Raw genomic sequence first — 20,314 nt, 5'->3', positions numbered from 1 at the left:
GACCGGTGTTAACACCATTACAACACTGGATGAGGAAGGAATATTCTCAGAGAATACTCATCAGATCACAAACAGAGAAACCTATGGATTAGGAAGATTCGGCCATTAGGTCCTCCAAGTCTGCTCCACCACTGAAATACAATCACGGTTGATCATCCAATGGTATATGAATAGGAAGGGTTTGGAGGGATATGGGCCGGGTGCTGGCAGGTGGGACTAGATTGGGTTGGGATATCTGGTCGGCATGGACGGGTTGGACCGAAGGGTCTGTTTCCATGCTGTACATCTCTATGATGCTATAACTCAACCTGTTCCTGCTTTTCCCTATATCCTTTGATCTTTTTAGCTCTAAGTGCAACATCTAACTCCATCTTGAAACCATACAATGTTTTGACCTCGACTGTTTTCTGTGGTAGTGATTGCCTCTAGCTTACCACTTACTGTGTGAAGAAATTTCTCTTCATCGCAGTCTTAAATCTGGACTGCGACCCTTGGCTGTGGACCCCTCTGCCATAGGGATTATCCTTTCTGCATCCACCCTGTCTAGTCCTGTTAGAGTTTTATGACATTCCCCTTCGTTGTTCTGAACTCTGGCGAATATATCTCTAACTGATTCAATCGTTCCTCATACATCAGCCCTGCTATCCCGAGAATCAGTCTGGTAAACATTTGCTGCTCTCCCTCTATCGCATGAATATCCTTTCTTAAATAAAGAGACCAAACCTGCACACAACATTTCAGGTATGCCCTCACCAATGCCCTGTTTAATTGCAACAAGACTTTCTTGTTCCTGTACTTGAGCCCTCTCGCTATGAAGGTCAACCTATAACTTGCATTCTTCACCACTTGTTCACCAATCGCTCAAAATAAGCAACAAGGACACCCAGATCTGATTGCAAATTATCCTCTGTCAATTTATACTGAAATAGTGCTGTAAGAACTGTAACATTGACCAGAATATTGATGGCACCCTCAATTCAATGCCTAATCTGAAAGACCATACATCTGTCAGTAATGCACATAAATATAAGCTCAGATACGTACTTGAGGGCTAACAGCGAGCCACATGGAAACACACTTAATCTTAACAATGGCATCACTGTTCAGTCAACAACAACCCCTATCACTGTGAATCATTAGTCTTTTTCAAAAAGACAACCATTTTGGGACATATGAATGTTATAGAAAAGGAGAACATTTATTGACGTCCCTAATATGCCTGAAGAAAGTAGTGATGTGACGCCTTGGTCAATCATAGATTCCCTACAGTATGGAAGCAGGTCATTCGGCCCATCAAGTCCATGCCAACTCTCCAAAGATCAGCCCACCCGGACCCAGAGCCCTACCCTATCCTGCATTTCCCATGGCTAATCCACCTAGCCTGCACATTGCATGCACTATGGGCAATTTAGCATGGCCAATTCACCTGACCTGCTCATCTTTGGACTGTGGGAGGAAACTGGTGCACCCTGAGGAAACCTACGCGGACACAGCATGTGCAAACTTCTCACAGACAGTCAGCCGAGGGCGGAATCGAACACGCTTCCCTGGCGCTGTGAGGGAGCAGTGCTAACCACCCTTAAAATGGCATTCCTGGGAAATTTAAGCAGGGAATCTTTAAGTGAGATGCAGGCACTGCTGGGATTTGAACGCACCATCTCAGTTACTAGGTAGGTGCGTTAATAAACTAAGCCACAGCACTGCCGTGAATGCTGGACCAACAGTGTTATTAGGGAGGGAGTTCTGGGAGCTCTACGATTTCTAGGGAGGACTAACGTTCCAAGTCAGGATGGTGTGCAGCTTATAGGTGGTGGCATTCTCATGACCCTGGTGCAGATCAGGATCCTGGAGATTGATGGTAAGAATCCCTTGGCTTTGCAACACACTTCTTCAAAGACAGCAGATATCTCAGTGATGAGTCGACAGCCGTGTATGTCTCACATTCAGGGCAATCTGATGAAATATCACACACTTCCTTGGCACGGATTCCTCATTTAAATAAAAAGGAAGGCACAAAGTCCAAGTGAAGGAAGGAAGACAGAGGGAGCACAAAAATCAACAAGTTTGATGCTATTAATTACACAATCACAGTAATTTGTGCTGTACTGCAGGCTTTGGCTGTCAGACCACAACATTATACACAGCACAGAAGGGAACTGGCCAACACACTGCATTTATGTCAGCTCTTTTAGAGAGCTGGCCAATTCATCGTAAACCTTTGCAGCTTCCTCAGGACCCTGAAATCTCGTTCTTTTCAAGAATCTATCCAATTCCCTTTCAAAAGTCAGTGTTGAATCTGCTTCTCCTTCCGTTTCGAACAAAGTTTTACAGATAACTGTTTTTTTCCTCAGCAATTTGCAAATTCTTATTTCCCCATTACATTGAATCTGTGTCTATTTACTGGTCCTCCTGCCTGTGGAATACATTCTCTCGATCAAAAGCCTTTATACTTTAAGCACCTTTATAACTCTCCCTTCAGTTTCTCTCCTCTGCTCTAATTCTAGCCTTTCCACAGAACTGGAGGCTGGGGTCAGTCATAACTCAATAGATCAAAAGTTTCAAACCTTATGCCAGAAACCTCAAAACATCAGAGGCTGACACTTCAGTGCAATATTGAAGAAATGCTACACGGTCAGAGTTTCAAATGAGAAGTTAGAACTGTTTACTCTCTTGGCTAGATAGGAAAGATACCATTTCGCATTGTCAAAGTTCTTCTGCGTCCTGGGGATATTTATTCCTTCACCAACTCTGCTAAAAGAGGCTGCCAGGTTCTCTACGTTACAATAGCAACTACACCTCAACATCCTTCATTGGCTTTAAAGGCCGAGGATGCCTTTTCCAAATGGTAAAGGAGCTATAAAATGAAAGTTCTTTAAATACGCTTGATGAGAAACAGTAGCTGAAGCACCCAACAGCAGCCCACAGAGGCCCCTGGAGACAGGACAACACAGTCCAATTAGAATTGGTAAAACCCAGTACAAATCCACCATCAACCGATGACTCTTAAAGGATTCCAAATGTCAAAACCGTTTCTCTCTCCAAATTTGCTGCAAGACCCGAATTGCTACAGTATTTGCTGGTCAATCAGTTCTCTCCTCTCATCCCGTTTAAATATTGCTTTTGGTTTTGGTATTTCTTGTGAGTTGTCCTGATGAGTGCAGGATAAAGAGCTTTGTCAAAATATGTCTTTTTTCAGCTGCACTCCTGTTGAAACCGCTTGTCAAGTCTTAGTTACTGGCAACGTCCCTTTCTAGCACAGAAAATTAAATTTTACAATAGCTTCATTCTTTCACATTTTAATTATAGTTGGAGATTTAAACATTAAACACATTTTAAAAAATTCCATTTCTTATTTCTCACTCTTAACCCTCTGTTTCCTTTCTAGTCTTTTCATTTCTGGACATAATTTTGCACTGAACTAACCCTGTATATCCAGGATCTTACATTATTGCTTCACAAAGGTACACAAAAAATGCTGGAGAAGCTCAGCAGGTCTGGAGAGATAAACAAGTTAATGTTCCGAGTCAGATGCAACTCTTCATCAGAGCATTCTTCAGAGTTTTGAAGACTGATATTCAACTGAAAACATTAACTCTGTTTCTCTCTCCACAGATGGCTGTCAGACCAGCTAAGTTTCTATAACATTCACTATTTTATTCTAGATTTCCACCAACTGAAGTACTTTACTTCTATTTGCTTCAGAAAGGGTTTTCTAATATAATCAATGAAGGAGATTCATAGTTGCTTTCCCTAGTCATACAGGGTCCCACGTCTCAATAGAGATGAAATTGCTGTGCTAGTATTAACATCTAATGCGTATCAAAACCTGTGGTCAAATGTGAACATAATGAATGGTTAGCACTAATCATTTCTGGCAGCACAGTGGCTCACTGATTAGCACTGCTGCCTCATAGCACCGAGCACCCAGGTTCAATTCCAGCCTCAGGCGACTGTCTGTGTGAAGTTTATACATTCTCCCCTTCACTGCATGGATTTCCTCTGGGTGCTCCAGTTTCCTCTCACAGTCAAAAGATGTACAGGTTAGGTGGATTGGCCATGCTAAATTGCCCATTGTTTCCAGGGATGTGTAGGTTAACTGGAATAACAATGGGAAATGGAGGGTAATAGATTTTTTTTAGATAAGATTCCCTACAGTGTGGAAACAGGCCCTTCGGCCCAACAAGTCCACACCAACCCTCCGAAGAGTAACCCACCCAGAGCCATTTCTCTCTGACTAATGCATGGCCAATTCACCTGACCTGCATATCTTTGGACTGTGGGAGGAAACTGGAGCACCCGGAGGAAACCCACGCAGACACGGGGAGAATGTGCAAACTCCACACAGTCAGTTGCCCGGGGCTGGAATCGAACCTGGGAAGGGATAGGGTTGGGGGTGGGGGGGTCTGGGTGGGATGCTGTACAGACTCAAATGGGCCAAATGGCCTGCTTCCACACTGTAGGATTATATGAATATGTGCCCCCTGCTAACACAATTTCCCAACTGTCTACCACTGTAACATCTTTCACAGCCCTGAAGATACCATCATTAAGAGCTGCCCTTTGACGTTCTCAGCTCCTCTGAGAAACTGCCAGTCCTTTGAGTCATTATTTATAGTTCGAGTTCCTAGATCCTTGTGCTATTCCAGTGAATTTTGACAGTCTTCTTTCCGTGATCGGAACATTCTTCCTTTAATCAGGTTCCCAGATCAGCATGCATGACAGTAATCCCAGAAAGGACATCAATGTTGTGCATCTGCTACAGCGGTTCTCCCTCATTTCAGAACGATTTCAACAAGAGTACCCAGAGTACAACAGGAATGGACAGAGTGTACAAGGTTAAAAAAATCTGATCCAATTGGGATTAATGGCTCATTATTTGAATGTATATCATATTTAGAATAAAATAAATGAATTAATGGCACAAGTAGAGGTTAACGGATATGATTTTATAATCATATCTCCATAATGGCTCTAAGTAGATAGAAGTTGGAAGTTAACTATACAGGAATATGAGACTTTTCAAAAGGTCAGACAGGAAGGGAAAGGAAGGGTGGTGAGGCAGCTTTCAGCTGGAAAGTTTGGAAACAGGACATTTGGCCCACCAAGACCACACAAACCTTAAGAATATCCGACTCCCCTACCCAACTCTGTAAGCCTGCATTTTCTATGGCTATTCCACCTAACCTACATATCCCTGGATGCTATGGGCAACTTAGCATGGCCAATCCAGCTAACTTGCACATCTTTTAACTGTGGGAGGAAACTGAAGCATCCAGGGGAAACCCATGCAAAATGGGCAGAGAATGTGTACACTCCACATAGACAGTCACCTAAGGGTTGAATTTAACCCAGGTGCCTGGCACTGTGAGGCAGCAGTACAAGCCACTGAGCCACCATGCTTTGTTAGTGTGGGGTAGAATTAGTACGTTATTATGAAATGATCTTGGATTGGAAGGTGTAGAATCCATGTGGATGGAGTCAAGAAATAACAAGAGGAAGAAATCATTGGTATTGACCCATTAACAGTAACTGTTCTGTAGCACAAAGACCAAATCAGGACATAATAGGGGGAATAGGTAACAAAGGAAGTATATTATTTGAGTAACTTTAATTTTCAGGGAGATTGGGAAAAACAAATCAGATGTGGTTAGGAAGAATTCATAGTGTGTATTTAGGATAGGGTCCTAGAACACTATGTTGTAGATCCAACCAGGAATCTGGTTGGACTATTTTGGATCTGGTAATGCATAAAGAGGCAGGTTTAATACATAATTTCTGAATAAATGGGAACATTGACCATAACCTGATAGAATTTAGAATTCAGTTTGAAATTAAGAAACTAGCTAAACTTAAATAAGGGTATTTACAAGGGAATGAGAGCCGAGTTTAGGGATTAAACTGGGAAAAGGATGTTTGGCAAAAAAAAGTTGATGAACAATGGTAAATGTTTTAGATCTTAGTCAATGGCTCACTGTAAAGATATATGCTAGTCAGGAAACAGCATTCTAGGAAAGGGATAACCAACCATGAAATTTCCTAACCAGGGAAATTAAGGACAGTATCAAATTGAAAAAGAACATAAAACATGCCAAAGATGAGTGATAAATCAAAGGATTTGGAAAGCTTTAAAAGCCAAATAAAAATGACAAAATAATACAAAGGAGGGAGAAAAGAAACTATGAGGACAAACTGGAAGAAACAGTGAACATAGACGCCTTAGAAAATGAGGCTGGGATAATAATAATGGGAAAGCAAGAAATGAAAGAAAAGTTGAACAAATATAATGAATGTCTTCATAGTAGATGATACTAATAACATGGTAAAACTAAGGATTTTAGGATGTAGATACTGGATCAATTGTTAATTTTAAACCTGAGATAGACAGATTTTTGTTAAGCAAAGGTGTTTGGGATATGGGCCAAAGACTGGGATATGGACTTAGGCCACAGATCAGCCATGATCCCAATGAATGGTGGACAAGGCTCAAGGGCTCAATGGCCTATAGTTGTTCCCATGTTCCTAACCACAGAGATATTTCTTGGCAGAAATTTTCCAAGAATCCTCAAGATTCTGAGAATTCCCAGGGGACTGGAAAATTGCCAGGGTAGTATCTTTATTCAAGAGGTACGGAGACATAAACTGGTAACCAAGGCCAGGTAGCTTAACATCTGTCAATGGGAAAATGGTAGAACTTATCATAAAGGATGTTATAGCAGAGCATTTAGAAACACAATACAATCAAGCAGAATCTGTACGGCTGCATAAAGAGGAAATCAAGTTTGGCAAATTAATAAGGAGGATAGACAAAGGGGAACCAATTGATGTAATATATTTTGATTCCCAAAAGGCATTCGATAAGATATGCACACTGGACTACTAAATAAGACAAGGACCCATGGTGTTGGAGATAGTAAATTAGCCTGGATAGAGGATTAGTTAACGAACAATAAGTACGGATAAAGGGCGCATTTTTAGGATTGCAATCTGTAAGTAGTGGAGTATCACAGGGATCAGTGTTGTGGTCATCTTTGATTACAATACATATGAATGACTCGGATGATGGACGTGAACCTATTATCATCAAGCTTGCAGATGACACAAAATAGGTAGGATGGCGAGCAGAGAGGATGACATGCAGTATCTGCGGGACACAGACAGGTGGGCAAGTGGGCAAAAACTTGGCAGATGGAATATAACATGGCAAAATGTGAGGGTAACTTTAGCAGGAAGAGTGGAGAAGCTGAATACTATTTAAAGAAGCAAGACTGCAGAAAGTTACAGTACAGAGGGATTCAGGAGCTCTCGTGCATAAATCACAAAAAGCCAGTATTACAAATTCAGTAGGTAATAGGGAAGGCTCAGGCAATGTTGGCCTTTACTTGAAAGAGAATTGAGTCCAGAAAAAGAGGGAGGTCTTGCTAAAACTGTACAAAGCACTAGTAAGAACAAAGCTGGAGGACTGCGAACAGGTTTCGTTCCCTTATCTAAGGAAAGATGTAGTGATGCGGGTGGCAGTCCACAGAAGGTTCACTAAGACAATCCCAGGTACGGACAGATTTTGTTTTGAGGAGAGGTTAAGTAAATTGGTCTTGTGCTCAGTGGAGTTTAGAAGATTGGTAGAAGATAGATGAGGGGAGGTTGTATCAATTTCAGACAGATGAACAGGAATTTGTCAGTCAGAGGGTAGTGAATCTGTCAAATTTATTATTGAAGAGAGTTGCTGAGGCTACGGTTTTAAGTATATTTAAGGCTGAGAAGACATTTTTAATCAGTAAGGGAATCAAGAGTTAAGGTAGGAAAATAGAGTTGAGTATTATCAGATAACGATGATCCCATTGAATGGCACATCTGATGCAATGGGTCAAACGGCCTACTTTTTCTCTTATAGTTCAATTCGAGATTGTTATTTTCAGCTTGAACTTTGCTCTTTCAGCCCACACTCTGTGGAGTTTAGAAGAATGAGAGGAGATCTAATTGAGGTATATAACATGTTAAAGGGGACTGACGAAGTAGACGAAGTGAGGGTGATTCCTAATGTGGGGTAATCCAGAATGAGACATCATAGCTTTTTTAGGATAAGGATTGGCAGATTTACAACAGGGATGAGGAGAAATCACATCTCTCAAAGGATCATGAATCAACTTATCTCTCCTAGTGAGACTGTGAATTTAACAGCAGAGTGTGGTGGATGCTGGGGCACTGAATAAATGTAAGCAGGAGAACACAGACAGAGTTTTAATTAGTAGTGAGCTGAAGGGTTATGGAGAGCAGACAGGTAAGTGAAACTGAGGCCAAGATGAGATCAGCCATAAGGTAATTAAATGGCAAAGCAGGCCTCGGGGGACTGGATTGCCTGCTGCTGCTCTTAGTTCTTCTTTATTTAGAAAAGAATAAGAAGAGTTACAGGGAAATGGATCTACAGTAAATCTGTCCTGTCTGGGAGCATGATGAACTATTTGGCCTCCTTCAACACTTTAACGTTAACAATCCCATTGTAATCAAACATATCAAATTGTTCATTACCTTTAAATATGATCCAAAATATTTTGTTACATACGGACTATCACATTGGCTTAAGACGGTTATTTCCTGTTGGATATCTTCAATTTCATCTTCAGCTTCTTCAAGGTCGATGATTTTGATAGCAACTACTTGCTGTGTGTGGTTATCAATTCCTTTGAAGACTTCACCAAAAGACCCCTTTCCGATCCGCTCTAGTTTGGTGAACAGTCTCTCAGGATCTGCCCGGTGATTCTGACAAACAGGGGAAAAAAAAACCAACATTAGCAATGTCAAGGTTCGCTCCTCTGTAAGATAAACTGACCGGGCGCTCATCGGTCACTGCATCTGCTAAGGACCTGGCCTCTAGATTAGATTAAATTAGAATACTTACAGTGAGGTAACAGGCCCTTCAGCCCAACAAGTCCACACCGACCCGCCGAAGCGTAACCCACCCAAACCCATTCCCCTATATTTACCCCTTCACCTAACACTACGGGCAATTTAGCATGGCCAATTTGCCTAACCTGCACATTTTTTGGATTGTGGGAGGAAACCGGAGCACCCGGAGGAAACCCACGCAGACACGGGGAGAACGTGCAAACTCCACACAGCCAGTCGCCTGAGGCGGGAATTGAACCCGGGTCTCTGGCGCTGTGAGGCAACAGTGCTAGCCACCGTGCCGTCCACTGTGCCACCGTGGCCTTGGCCTTTTAGCTTACTGGCTAAAAGGCCAAGGCCACATGGGGACACATTGGGAAACATCACCTTCCCCTTATGCCCCTCCAAAGTAGACGCAAAATCATGAGCAAAAGGAGATTGTTCAACCCATTCAGCTTTGGAGACCAGATCATTGAATCTTTTTGATTGACAAGAGAGTGCCAATGATTATGGGCAGAGCTGACCAAAGAGCAGTTAAGGCCGCCATCAGATCATCCTATTCAATGGCAAAGGCGGCTTCACTGTGACTTGCAAAGATTTTGCCGTTCTTTCATTAACACTAGATCAGTGTTAATGAAAGAACGCCCTCCCTAATAGCGCTGTGAGTGAATCTACACTACTTATACTGCAGCAGTTCGAGATAGTAGCTGGTCACCACCATCACAAGGACAATCAATGCTGGCCTTGGCAGTGACACTGAGATATGAATTTTACAAGGTCTTCCAACCTCCCCCTGAATCCCCAGGTCTTCCTTGATTACAGCTCCAAGCACACTGCTCAGTCCTTTGCTAACTAGCCACCATATTTATTTTAACATGACCAAGCTGAAATAACACAGATAAGATCAATACACAGAACTAACTACAGGACAAGGCACTCCTGATGAAGGGCTTTTGCCTGAAACGTCGATTTTCCTGCTCCTTGGATGCTGCCTGACCTGCTGTGCTTTTCCAGCACCACTCTAATTTTGACTCTGATCTCCGGTATCTGCAGTCCTCACTTTTACCTACTCAACTATGGACCCCTATCAACTCTGGTTCAAACCACAGGTATCATCTTTGCAGTGCCAGCACTTTCTCATTACAAATGAATGAAGGAAGCCAACAGCCTCTGAAGTAAAAAGCATACTTCAAAGAGCTCAAACTTTTCAATCATTAGCTTTTCCCATACACAGCAATCTTCTTCCTTAACAGAACTATACAGAGTCCAAGAACTGGAGGAAGCCAATAAAGGGATTAGCTGGTAGGGATTTGAGGAGTATGGTGGAGGAGGAAGCACTGGAGGTGAGTGGAAACTGGAGGGTCTTTCTAGGCAAGGGAAACAAGGTGAGCTGTCACTGCTGAGCTTATCCGTCCAGGGCCGACAGTTATTGAGCCTGTGGAGTGACGCATGGTCACTGAAATGGAGAAGAAACATTGCTGACTCACACCTCTTCCAGGACTGCAGCTTGTCAGTGACTGTTGAAAGGAAATATCTGTGTTTCTTTCATTTGGGAAGCAAGATCTTTTAACAGCATTTTGAGAATCACATTCTGCAGGTGCATATATAGATCTGAGGAAACTTTAGGGATTACTTGTGACTGCAAAATCTGTGCTTGAATACAGAAGGATCCTTAATTTTTTTTTTTATCAATAACCGTGAGGAGATCCGCTCCAATGAGCAGTGTCTTACAATTTATGTAATTTCAGAAGACCTGGAAATTAAATGCCAATCAAGTTTTATTTTTAAAAATACATCAAGCACATAAATGTCTCCACACCATAGGATGGAGAGAGAATCAAATCATCACACTTTGACAGTCAATGGCATTTCTATCACTGAACCCACCACTGTTTAACATCTTGGGAGTTACCACTGACCAGAAACCGAACTGGGCAGCCATATAAATACAGTAGCTGCAAAAGCAGGACAGAGGCTAGGAATACTCATTTCCCATCTCCCAAAGCCTGTCCACCATATACAAGGCACAAGTCCGGAGTGTGATGGAATGCATCCTACTTGCCTGGATGGTGCAGCTCCAATAACACTCAAAAAGCTCAACACCATCCAGGACACAGCGGCCAGCTTGATTAGCTCCTGACATTCCTTTGACATTCACTTCTTTCACCAACAACACACAATAGCAGTAATGTGTACTGTTACAAGATGCAATGCAGCTACTCACTAAGACTCCTTTCAAACCCGGGACTTTTGTCACCTCAAATGACAAAGGCAATGACAAGATTCATGAAAGCATCACCACCTGAAAGTTCCCCTCCAAGCCACATACTTCCGGACTTGGAAATATTTCACTGTTCTCCCATGCTGCTGGCTTAAAGTCCTGGTAAGCCCCCTCTAACCATGATGGGCGTTTCCCTACACCACATGGACAGCATTGGTTCAAGAAGGCAGTTCATCACCACCCTGAGATGTAGAGAATACATGCTGGCCCAGCCGGCATCACCCACATCCTGTTAATGAATTAAAAAAAAAGCGATGTAGTAGTTTCAGACAGGACGCAGAGGGGATGCTGCCAATTGGTAAGAGGAAATGCATAATACGAAGGACCTACTTTCATCGGGGTGACACAGATCACAGATATGATATAGTAAGAATGAGAAATATTAGTCAGAAGTGAACACTGCCCTGTAGATAAGTACAAAATTTTATGGCAAGTGATTTAGAAGGCAGAGCCCCTCCCAAAGAACACTGAGGCCACAGAAATCAGGGTGAGCGATTGAGGCAAAGATTAGATTAGATTCCCTACTGTGTGGAAACAGGCCCTTCAGCCCAACCAGTCCACACCGATCCTCCGAAGAGTAACCCACCCAGACTCATTTCCCTCTGACTAATGCACCTAACAATCTGGGCAATTTAGAATTGCCAATTCGCCTGACCTGCACATCTTTGGATTTTGGAAGGACACCGGAGCAAACCCACGCTGACACGGGGAGAACGTGCAAACTCCACACAGACGGTTGCCCGAGGCTGGAATTGAACCTGGGACCCTGGTGCTGTGAGGCAGCAGTGCTAACCACTGAGCCACTGTGCTGCCTCATTAACCAGTGAAGAGTAAATTGGATATACAAAGAAGGGAAATTGGGTGGAGGGTATGGGAACATTGTGACAAAAATGAGCAGCACCAGAGATAGTTTGGGGGCTGACTGCATTTCAGGGTTAAGACAAGTCAAAAGTTGCACACTGTAGTAATCCCCAACCTCTCCTATCAAAATGGGATGAGTCAGCACTCCCAGCCAGGGTGAGACTACAGTGTGGCACTTAGTGCATACCTGGAACAAGCCTCTACATGATGGCACTGACGGGCGTTTGCCCTTTTCCATTATCCTGAAACTGTCAAGCTACAGAGTTTTGAATCTGCCTCACCCTCTCCTTAAGGCAAAGTGCCAGCATTCGTTTCCATAAGAGGGTAGTGCCTGGGGATAAAGGGCGGTCACTGGGAGCTCTTCCCATCTTTCCGATCAGTTGTCTACGATTTCCGTAAGTCTCAGTTACTGGTATGGTGCAGAAAGTTGTTGTTCGACTTTCAGTTCTAATGACATGTCCGCACCTCAGAGAACTCTTGCCTTTCCACTTTGCAGTTGTTGATGAGTTTCCATATATTTCCATCATTTTCAGATTAGTTTCGTTCTTGTCTCATTACTGCACCTCTCCCATTCCATACTGATGCTCTCGATGGGAAAAGGTCAACCCATCCAGGTCACAAACAGCTTCAAGGTGCTGTCCGAAATCCAGTTTTGCTATGTGAGACAGGATAAAGTCTGCACACAGCATTACCAAACACTGTATGATGCATGGTTCGATTACATTGGCTCAATGTGTCACACTCATTAGGACACAACCATGTGTTTAATAATGGTGTGGAATCAGACCTCATTCAACTGCCTCTCTCTTGTCATCCCCTCCTCAAAAATAGCTGCATTTCAGGAACGATGTGTCAGCCCTGTGGTAGGAATTCTCCATCCATTGAAAACTAGCAGAAGATCAGCAATTACTGCTGATCGGGGTCTGCACCCAGACCTAAATAGGGTCAGGTTGTGAATGGGAAAGGAGAGGGATGAGGGGAAAGACAGGCTTTGTTTGATGAAGTGGTTTGACAGGGATGGTCAACCTTAGGAATGGAGAGGAAGGAACATGGGAACAGCATCAAGCCATTCTGAAGGACATTGCCAGTGGGATTGCAGGATGGTGATAGCCCAAGTTGAGTTGCTAACACAGATAAACCCTGATGTCGTTTGTCTTCTTTGAATAAAAAATTAACTTCCTCAAGTACCCGACTAAACTCCGAGGAAACGACATGGGAGTCAGGAAAAATAGCGAGGGGGGGGATCGGAAGAACAATTCGAACCTTGTTGGCCGAAGCACTGCTTGAAGTGATTGTGGAGGATCGTGTACCATCTGAAACTGCGACTCTCTCAAATTGAGCATTCTTCAGCGGCGGACCCAAAGGCATCCTGAATGCCCAAAGCCATGATGCATTAAAGGCTCAAGAAAAAGCAGAGATCACAAGGCCATTTTTGAAGCTGGGATTAAAAGCTTGGGAAAACGAGGTGCGATTTGTGTGGGACCTTAGAGGATCGGAGGGAAGCGGAGAGCTAAGAGAGGCTTATGGAGAGAGTTCCAAATCGTGGGAAGCAGCTGATTAAACATCCTCTTGGACTGGGGCAAAAGCAAGGAGAAATGTATAGATTGATGCCAACAAAGGAACAAGGTGGGAGGACAGATCAGAACAGACACTGGCTACCTGTTCCCGTTAGGTCGGCAGACACAGAGCTGATGGGCAACTGGGTTTTGACAGGTTCAAGCATGGGGAGCAGTGTTCCTTATGGCAAATGTCTCAACCACTGAACACCTAGATCCCTCTGTACCCTGGATTTAGACAGTCGCTCTCTACTTAAATAATATTCTCTCATTCTTCCTGCCTAAATGAACAATTTCATATTTTTCCAAACTGTACTCCCCCTGCCAGGTTTTTGACTACTCAACTTATCCATATCTGTCTGCAATCTCCTTACACCATCTTCACAACACACTTTCCTACTTTTATGTCATCTGTAAAATTAGTTACCATGCCTTCACTCTTTCTTCAAGTCATTGATATAACTAGTAGAAAACTGAGGCCGCATTGTGGGACTCCATGTGTCAAATCTGCCAATAAGGAAAAGACCAATTTATTAGGATTAGGAATTAGATTTTATTGGCATGTATAGTCAAGTATGGGAATACAGTGAAAAGTGTATGGTGCTGGTATACAATTTTTTGTCATTTATATAAATGATTTGGAAGTGAGCATGACACGCATATTTAGTAAGTTTGCAGACGACACCAAAATTGGGGGTGCAGTGGACAGCAAAGAAGGTTACCTCAGATTACAACAGGATCTTGATCAGATGGGCCAATGGGCTGAAGAGTGGCAGATGGAGTTTAATTCAGATAAATGTGAGGTGCTGCATTTTGGGAAAGCAAATCTTAGCAGGACTTATACACTTAATGGTAAGGTCCTAGGGAGTGTTGCTGAATAAAGAGACCTTGGAGTGCAGGTTCATAGCTCCTTGAAAGTAGAGTCGCAGGTAGATAGCATGGTGAAGGCAGCGTTTGGTACGCTTTCCTTTATTGGTCAGAGCATTGAGTCTTGGAGTTGGGAGGTCATGTTGCAGCTGTATAGGACATTGGTTAGGCCACTTTTGGAATATAGCATGCAATTCTGGTCTCCTTCCTGTCGGAAGGATGTTGTGAAACATTGAGAGGTTTAGAAAGATTTACAAGGATGTTGCTAGGGTTGGAGAATTTGAGCTACAGGAAGAGGTTGAATAGGCTGGGGCTGTTTTCCCTGGAGTGTTGGAGGCTGAAGGTGACCTTTCAAGGGTTTATAAAATCATGAGGGGCATGGATAGGGTAAATAGACAAGGTCTTTTCCCTGGGGTGGGCGAGTCCAGAACCAGAGGGGATAGGTTTAGGGTGAGAGGGGAAGGATATAAAAGAGACCTAAGGGGCAACTTTTTCATGCAGAAGGTGGTAGGGTATGGAATGAGCTGCCAGAGGAAGTGGTGGAGGCTGGTACAATTAGAGCATTTAAAAGGCATTTGGATGGGTATATGAATAGGAAGGGTTTAGAGGGATATTGGCTGGGTGCTGTCAAGTGGGACTAGGTTGGGTTGGGATAGCTTGACGAGCTGGACCGAAGGGCCTGTTTCCATGTTGTACATGTCTATGTCTCTATGTACAAAATTACCATTCTCCAACGCCGTTTAAAATACAAAACCAGAAATATTTTTTAAAAAGAAAATAAAAGAAATAGAACCAAAAGACAAAAGGTCCAGATCTTAAAAATCCTATCCAAAAGAAAAAAAAAGTCTAGATTTTAAAGTCTCGTCTTCCTGGGCCGAGCCCTGGTCTGCATATTCTGTTTTTTGCCAACCAAAAAAAAAATCAATCTTCTACCCAAATTCATATTCTCCACCCTACACCATGAGGTCTTACTTTGCACAGTAACCCTTAACATGGCACTGCAAACAGACACCTTCTGGAAATCCAAATACATCATGTCAACAGGCTTCCTTTTATCCCCAACACAAGTTACTCTTTCAAAGAACTCCAATAAATAGGTTAAACATGATTTCCCTTCTGCAGTACCATGTGGACTCTTCCTCAGAGAGATTCTCTAAGTGTCCATTCCATGAATGCCCCACAACGAACGTCAAGCTAACTGATCCGCAGATTCCCTTTTTCTGCTGCCCTCCCTTCCTGAATAGAGGAGTTATGTTTGCCACTTTCCAGCATGGAACCTACCTTGATGCAATACATCGATGATGTCAATGGGGCAGGACCAGGGACACGAATCATAGCTCCCTGTGCTGCTCCTGGCTAAAGATTGCCCAGCACAAGTGAGTCAGGCTGACTTCAGCCCCAAGCCCCTGTTATCAGACCCAGATGTACCACCGCAACATAACAGGTTCTTGATCTGGGGTCTTGCTAGCCTGCAAGTCCATCAGTTTACTCCGTATCACTTCCCACATAACTGCGATTTCACCAAGTTCCTCCCTCCCTTCCACCCCCTGATTTACAGCTATTATTGGAATGTTTTCTTTTGCCATTTCACTGTCATTTCACTGGTTAATACTTTCCAGTCCCTCATTGAAGAATGTCACAAGGAAACCACATTTTAAGGCGGAAATGACAAGCATATTCAGTCTTGAGAAAGGCTCATTTCATTCTTGCTCATTTCTGGGCGAACAGGTGGTTCTCACAGAACAGGGAAAGGTACAGAACAAGACAGCCCAAAGTGTTTAAAAAAAAAGTGCTGTCTGAACCAGTCCATAAACCTGCTGTGACTACACAATGGATGTTCTTTAATGAGTGAGTCTACACACTCTGTGCTCGATTCATCAAGCGATATTCTAGCCACTTGGCAGCTGCTGTGATATACTAAATACCAAAAATAAACTTTAAGGTTTGTTTTCTTATTGCAACAATGTCCTCAGTCTTTGGCAGCATGCAATCTGAATTAGCAGTTCAATGGGGAGGATTGTATTCTGCAGCCTTGGCTTCACACAAGTTAGTTTCTGTTGCTTTTTCTGCCTCCTCCATCTCTTAGCTTCTTTATTTCCTTTCTGTCCACAATGCCCAACAGTCCTCTACCAGAGAGCAGGCTGCTGACCATCTGCTAGGCCTTTCCTAGATGTCCTAAAGTGACTGAGTGCCAGGGGCGTTGGAAAATTGCTGCCCTCTCTCTCTCGCACATGTACACAAGCTATTCCACTTGACATTGACACTCACTCAGGAAAATGTGAGGACTGCAGATGCTAGAAATCAGAGTCTATATTAGAGTGGTGCTGGAAAAGCACAGCAGGACACTAAGCATCCGAGGAGCAGGAAAATTGACGTTTCGGGCAAAAGCCCATCATCAGGACTGAAGGCAGGGAGCCTCGGGATGGAGAGATAAATGGGAGGGGGGAGGTGGCGCTGGGGAGAAGGTAGCAAGAGTACAATAGGTGGATGGGGGTGGGGATGGAGGTGATAGGCCGGAGAGGAGGGTTGAATGGATAGGTGGGAAAGAAGATTGGCAGGTAGGACCGGTCATGGGGATGGTGCTGAGCTGGAAGGTTGGAACAGGGTAAGGTTGGGGGGGGGGGTGGTAGAATGAGGAAACTGGTGAAGTCCATATTGATGCCATGGGGTTGAAGTGTTCTGAGGTGGAAGATAGACACTCACAAGTTCTCTCCAAGTAATCCAAGTTGCTTCTGTATCCTAAACTTTATCCCCCATTTCCTCCATACAGTAGCCCAGACAAGATATGCAATTTCAATATGTGCCTAACTTCCCACGCAGAATAGGCTGCTGCCACCAACCTTTCAAGACTATGATGAGGAGGAATTCCTTCAAACAGAGGCTGGTGAATATTTGGAATTCTCTACTCCACAGAGAACCTTGGGTGTTGAATCATTGAATAAGTTAAGAAGAAATCAATAGATTTCTGGATCTCCTGCGTCTGTGTGGGTTTGCACTGGGTGTTTTTGTTTCCTCCCACAGTCCAAAGATGTGCAGGTTAGGTGGATTGGCCGTGCTAAATTGCTCATAGTGTTCAGGAATGTGTAGGTTAGGTGCCTTAGCCATGGGAATTGCAGGGTAATAGGGTAGGGGTCTGGGTGGGATGCTCTTCAGAGGATTAGTGTGGACTTATTAGGCCAATTTCCACACTGTGGAAATTCTACTTCTATTAAGGGATGTGGGGATAGTGGGAAGAAGTGGCAAAAAAGATGATCACCTGTTAGCAGCTACATTTAATAAAGAGATCATTTTTTAATATTTACAAGGCATCAAGAGGTATGGAGGACAAAGCTGGAATATGGCACTGAGAGGTAGGATCAGCCATGATCATACCGAATGATGGAGTAGACTCAAAAAGCTAAATGGCCAACTTTTGCAATACTCCATTCTCCAATCCCCAAGTTCTGTAATATGTCAACTAGCCTCCGTTAACAATTTAATTGTTCGCTTCTCAAACCAAGTGAGTATTGAGCAGCTTTGACTTTCACACAGCCCCTCATGCACTACCCACAGTAATCAAAGAACTGCACACCATTTTTACCAGACACGGGGAGGTCATTCTCGTCTGAGGTTAGCCTTCTAACTATAACATATTGCAACCAGAACTTCCCCAGGGCTACCTTGCTTGTAGATTGGGAGTCAAACAAACAAAGTAATAAACAATCTTGGTTCATGATGAGGAAGTACATCTCTCCTTCAGAGAGTGGGGGTGCAGCACACAGATATTAAAAGGGCTTGGCAAGGGCAGGTTTAACAATCAACTCTCGGATAATTTGGTGTGATGATACCGTGGCTTTAAGAGGTTATTTTGTCCTTTTTTTTCCTCAAGGAGAGGTTTTAAGATAGAGATGGCAAGTTGTCCATTTGGAAAGTCAATAAAGTAAACAGCTTGACCTTGTGTTTTGTTTTAAAGTTGGAACAATAGAAGCAGCCTGAATGGGTGTGGTCAAGCTCTCACAGAACCAGAATTTTTAGTTTCTTAGTTTCTCAGTAGTTGTTGCTGGGCCTGTTGTTACAGTACATCTCTCCCTGCTACACTCTGTCAGAGTTCTTGTGATTTTTCTTCCTCCTGGGGTTGTGGGAGTTGCATGTGAGACAATAATTTTATTGAATTTGCATTTTGCCAAGGGTCTGTTTATGGGATTTTACTATAGTGGAACAGTTACTGTTTAGTAACTAACTAATCTATTATTCTGTTAAGCTTTCCAATTTAGTTACAGCTAAGCCAATTTATTTTTTCTTTTATTATATTTTAACTATTATGAACGAATAAATAACATCGAGTAGTCGACCAATTGAATTGCAATGGGAACACAACACCTTACATTTACCTTTACATTAAGAAAACGTTAGTGTCTAGCCTGCCTGCTTAATATATTTTGAGCAGGCCTGGTCTGGTCCATCACAACAGGCAAAGACTTTTTTTAATCAATGACTTCATTTGGGATTGAAGTACCAACTGAGCAGGTAGCACTCTCACCTTGCATGATAATGTTGTGGGTTCAAGTTGCACTCCAGAGGCAGGAGAACAAAGATATAGACTGACACTTGAGTAGAAGTAGCAGTAGGGACGGAGTGATGAATTGTCAGAGATAATTCTTCAGATGAGATATTAAACTGAGGCCCCACCACATATTGAAATTGGACAAGAGAGTTCTCAGATATTCTAGCTAATATTTATCCCCCAACTAACATCATCAAACTGATTCCCTGGTGATTATTGTTGCATTCGGACATGGACTCCAGAACAGACATAACTGTACCTTTAAGACAATTACAGGACATTACAAAATGATTTTCTGACACAAAGATACCCATCTCGCCTTTAGTCACTCCTTACTATGAGTCTTTGTAGTCAGTTATTTTGTTAGCACAGGACAAAGACTGTATGCTTAAGCCTGTGATATTGAAAGTTGTAAATAATTAGTGTTGCAAATAAACTTCATGATGTCTGGCTTAACAACTACAACAGGAATTACACTTCAAAAGTACTCCAATTGGCTGTAAAGCACTTTCGGGCATCCTACTGTTATGAAGGGCACTATGCAAATGCAAGTTTGTCTTGAACTGAAATACAAGAGCCAGGACTAGTCAATAATGAGTGAGCAGGCTAAGCTACAGCTCAGGACTCAGGTACAAGCCACATTCAATAGATTTGGCAGCTCTCATCTTCTGATTAATAATTGCTCAGCCGACAGAGTCTGAGATAATCAGAATGCTATTTGATTTGGCAAAGCCTCAGGCTCTGCCATTGATTCAGGCTCCAGCAGTGGAGATTACATCTTGATTTTGACTGACATACAGCCCTAACCTGCACTGTCTTTCTATTTCACTATCGAGATACCCACTGAACAAACCAACTGTAAGACAAAGGAGCAACAGAAGTCCTTTCAACCCATTGAGCCTCCATTGCCAATGAGATCACGACTGATCTAATAATCCATAACTCCACTTTCCTGCCTTTTCCCTCTGATCCTCAATTCCCTTACTAATTAAAAAGTCTGAATCTCAGCCTTCAAATGGCGCACTCTCAATCGCCTTTTGGGGTAAAGATGTTCACAGAATCACTACGCTCAGAGAAGAAGTTCCTCCTCATTTCTGTTTCAAATGTGCATTCTGAGATTGTACCCTCTGGTTCTAGAGTCTCCCATGAAGGAAAACAACATTTCCACATCTACTTTGTCAAGTCCTCTAAGAATCGTATGAGTTTCAATAAGGCTACCCTTCATTCCACTGAGTAAAGGCCTAACCAGCTGAACCTTTCCTCATATGCTATTTATTCCCTTCCTTCAGAGCTTGGATTCAAAGATTGCCAGAATGATTCACACAA

The 20,314-nt window shown here is 43.0% G+C and overlaps 1 protein-coding gene across 2 annotated transcripts in view; it reads right to left on the bottom strand.

Moving 5' to 3' along the window:
* Positions 1 to 20,314, bottom strand: part of LOC122557066 (serine/threonine-protein kinase 26) — a 124,391-nt gene that overhangs the window by 43,610 nt on the left and 60,467 nt on the right. For both annotated transcript variants that reach the window (XM_043704337.2, XM_087992259.1), the window contains exon 2: positions 8,524 to 8,754. In XM_043704337.2, the coding sequence (XP_043560272.1) occupies positions 8,524 to 8,754 (231 nt within the window). The remainder of the gene's footprint in view (positions 1 to 8,523; positions 8,755 to 20,314) is intronic.

Source organism: Chiloscyllium plagiosum, unplaced genomic scaffold, assembly GCF_037043375.1.
Source record: "Chiloscyllium plagiosum isolate Xiang-an unplaced genomic scaffold, Cpla_swu_hap1 HiC_scaffold_11, whole genome shotgun sequence".
NCBI classification, from domain to species: Eukaryota; Metazoa; Chordata; class Chondrichthyes; order Orectolobiformes; family Hemiscylliidae; genus Chiloscyllium; species Chiloscyllium plagiosum.
Note: the sequence above shows the minus strand (reverse complement) of the source record. Positions and strands in the feature narration are given on the sequence as shown.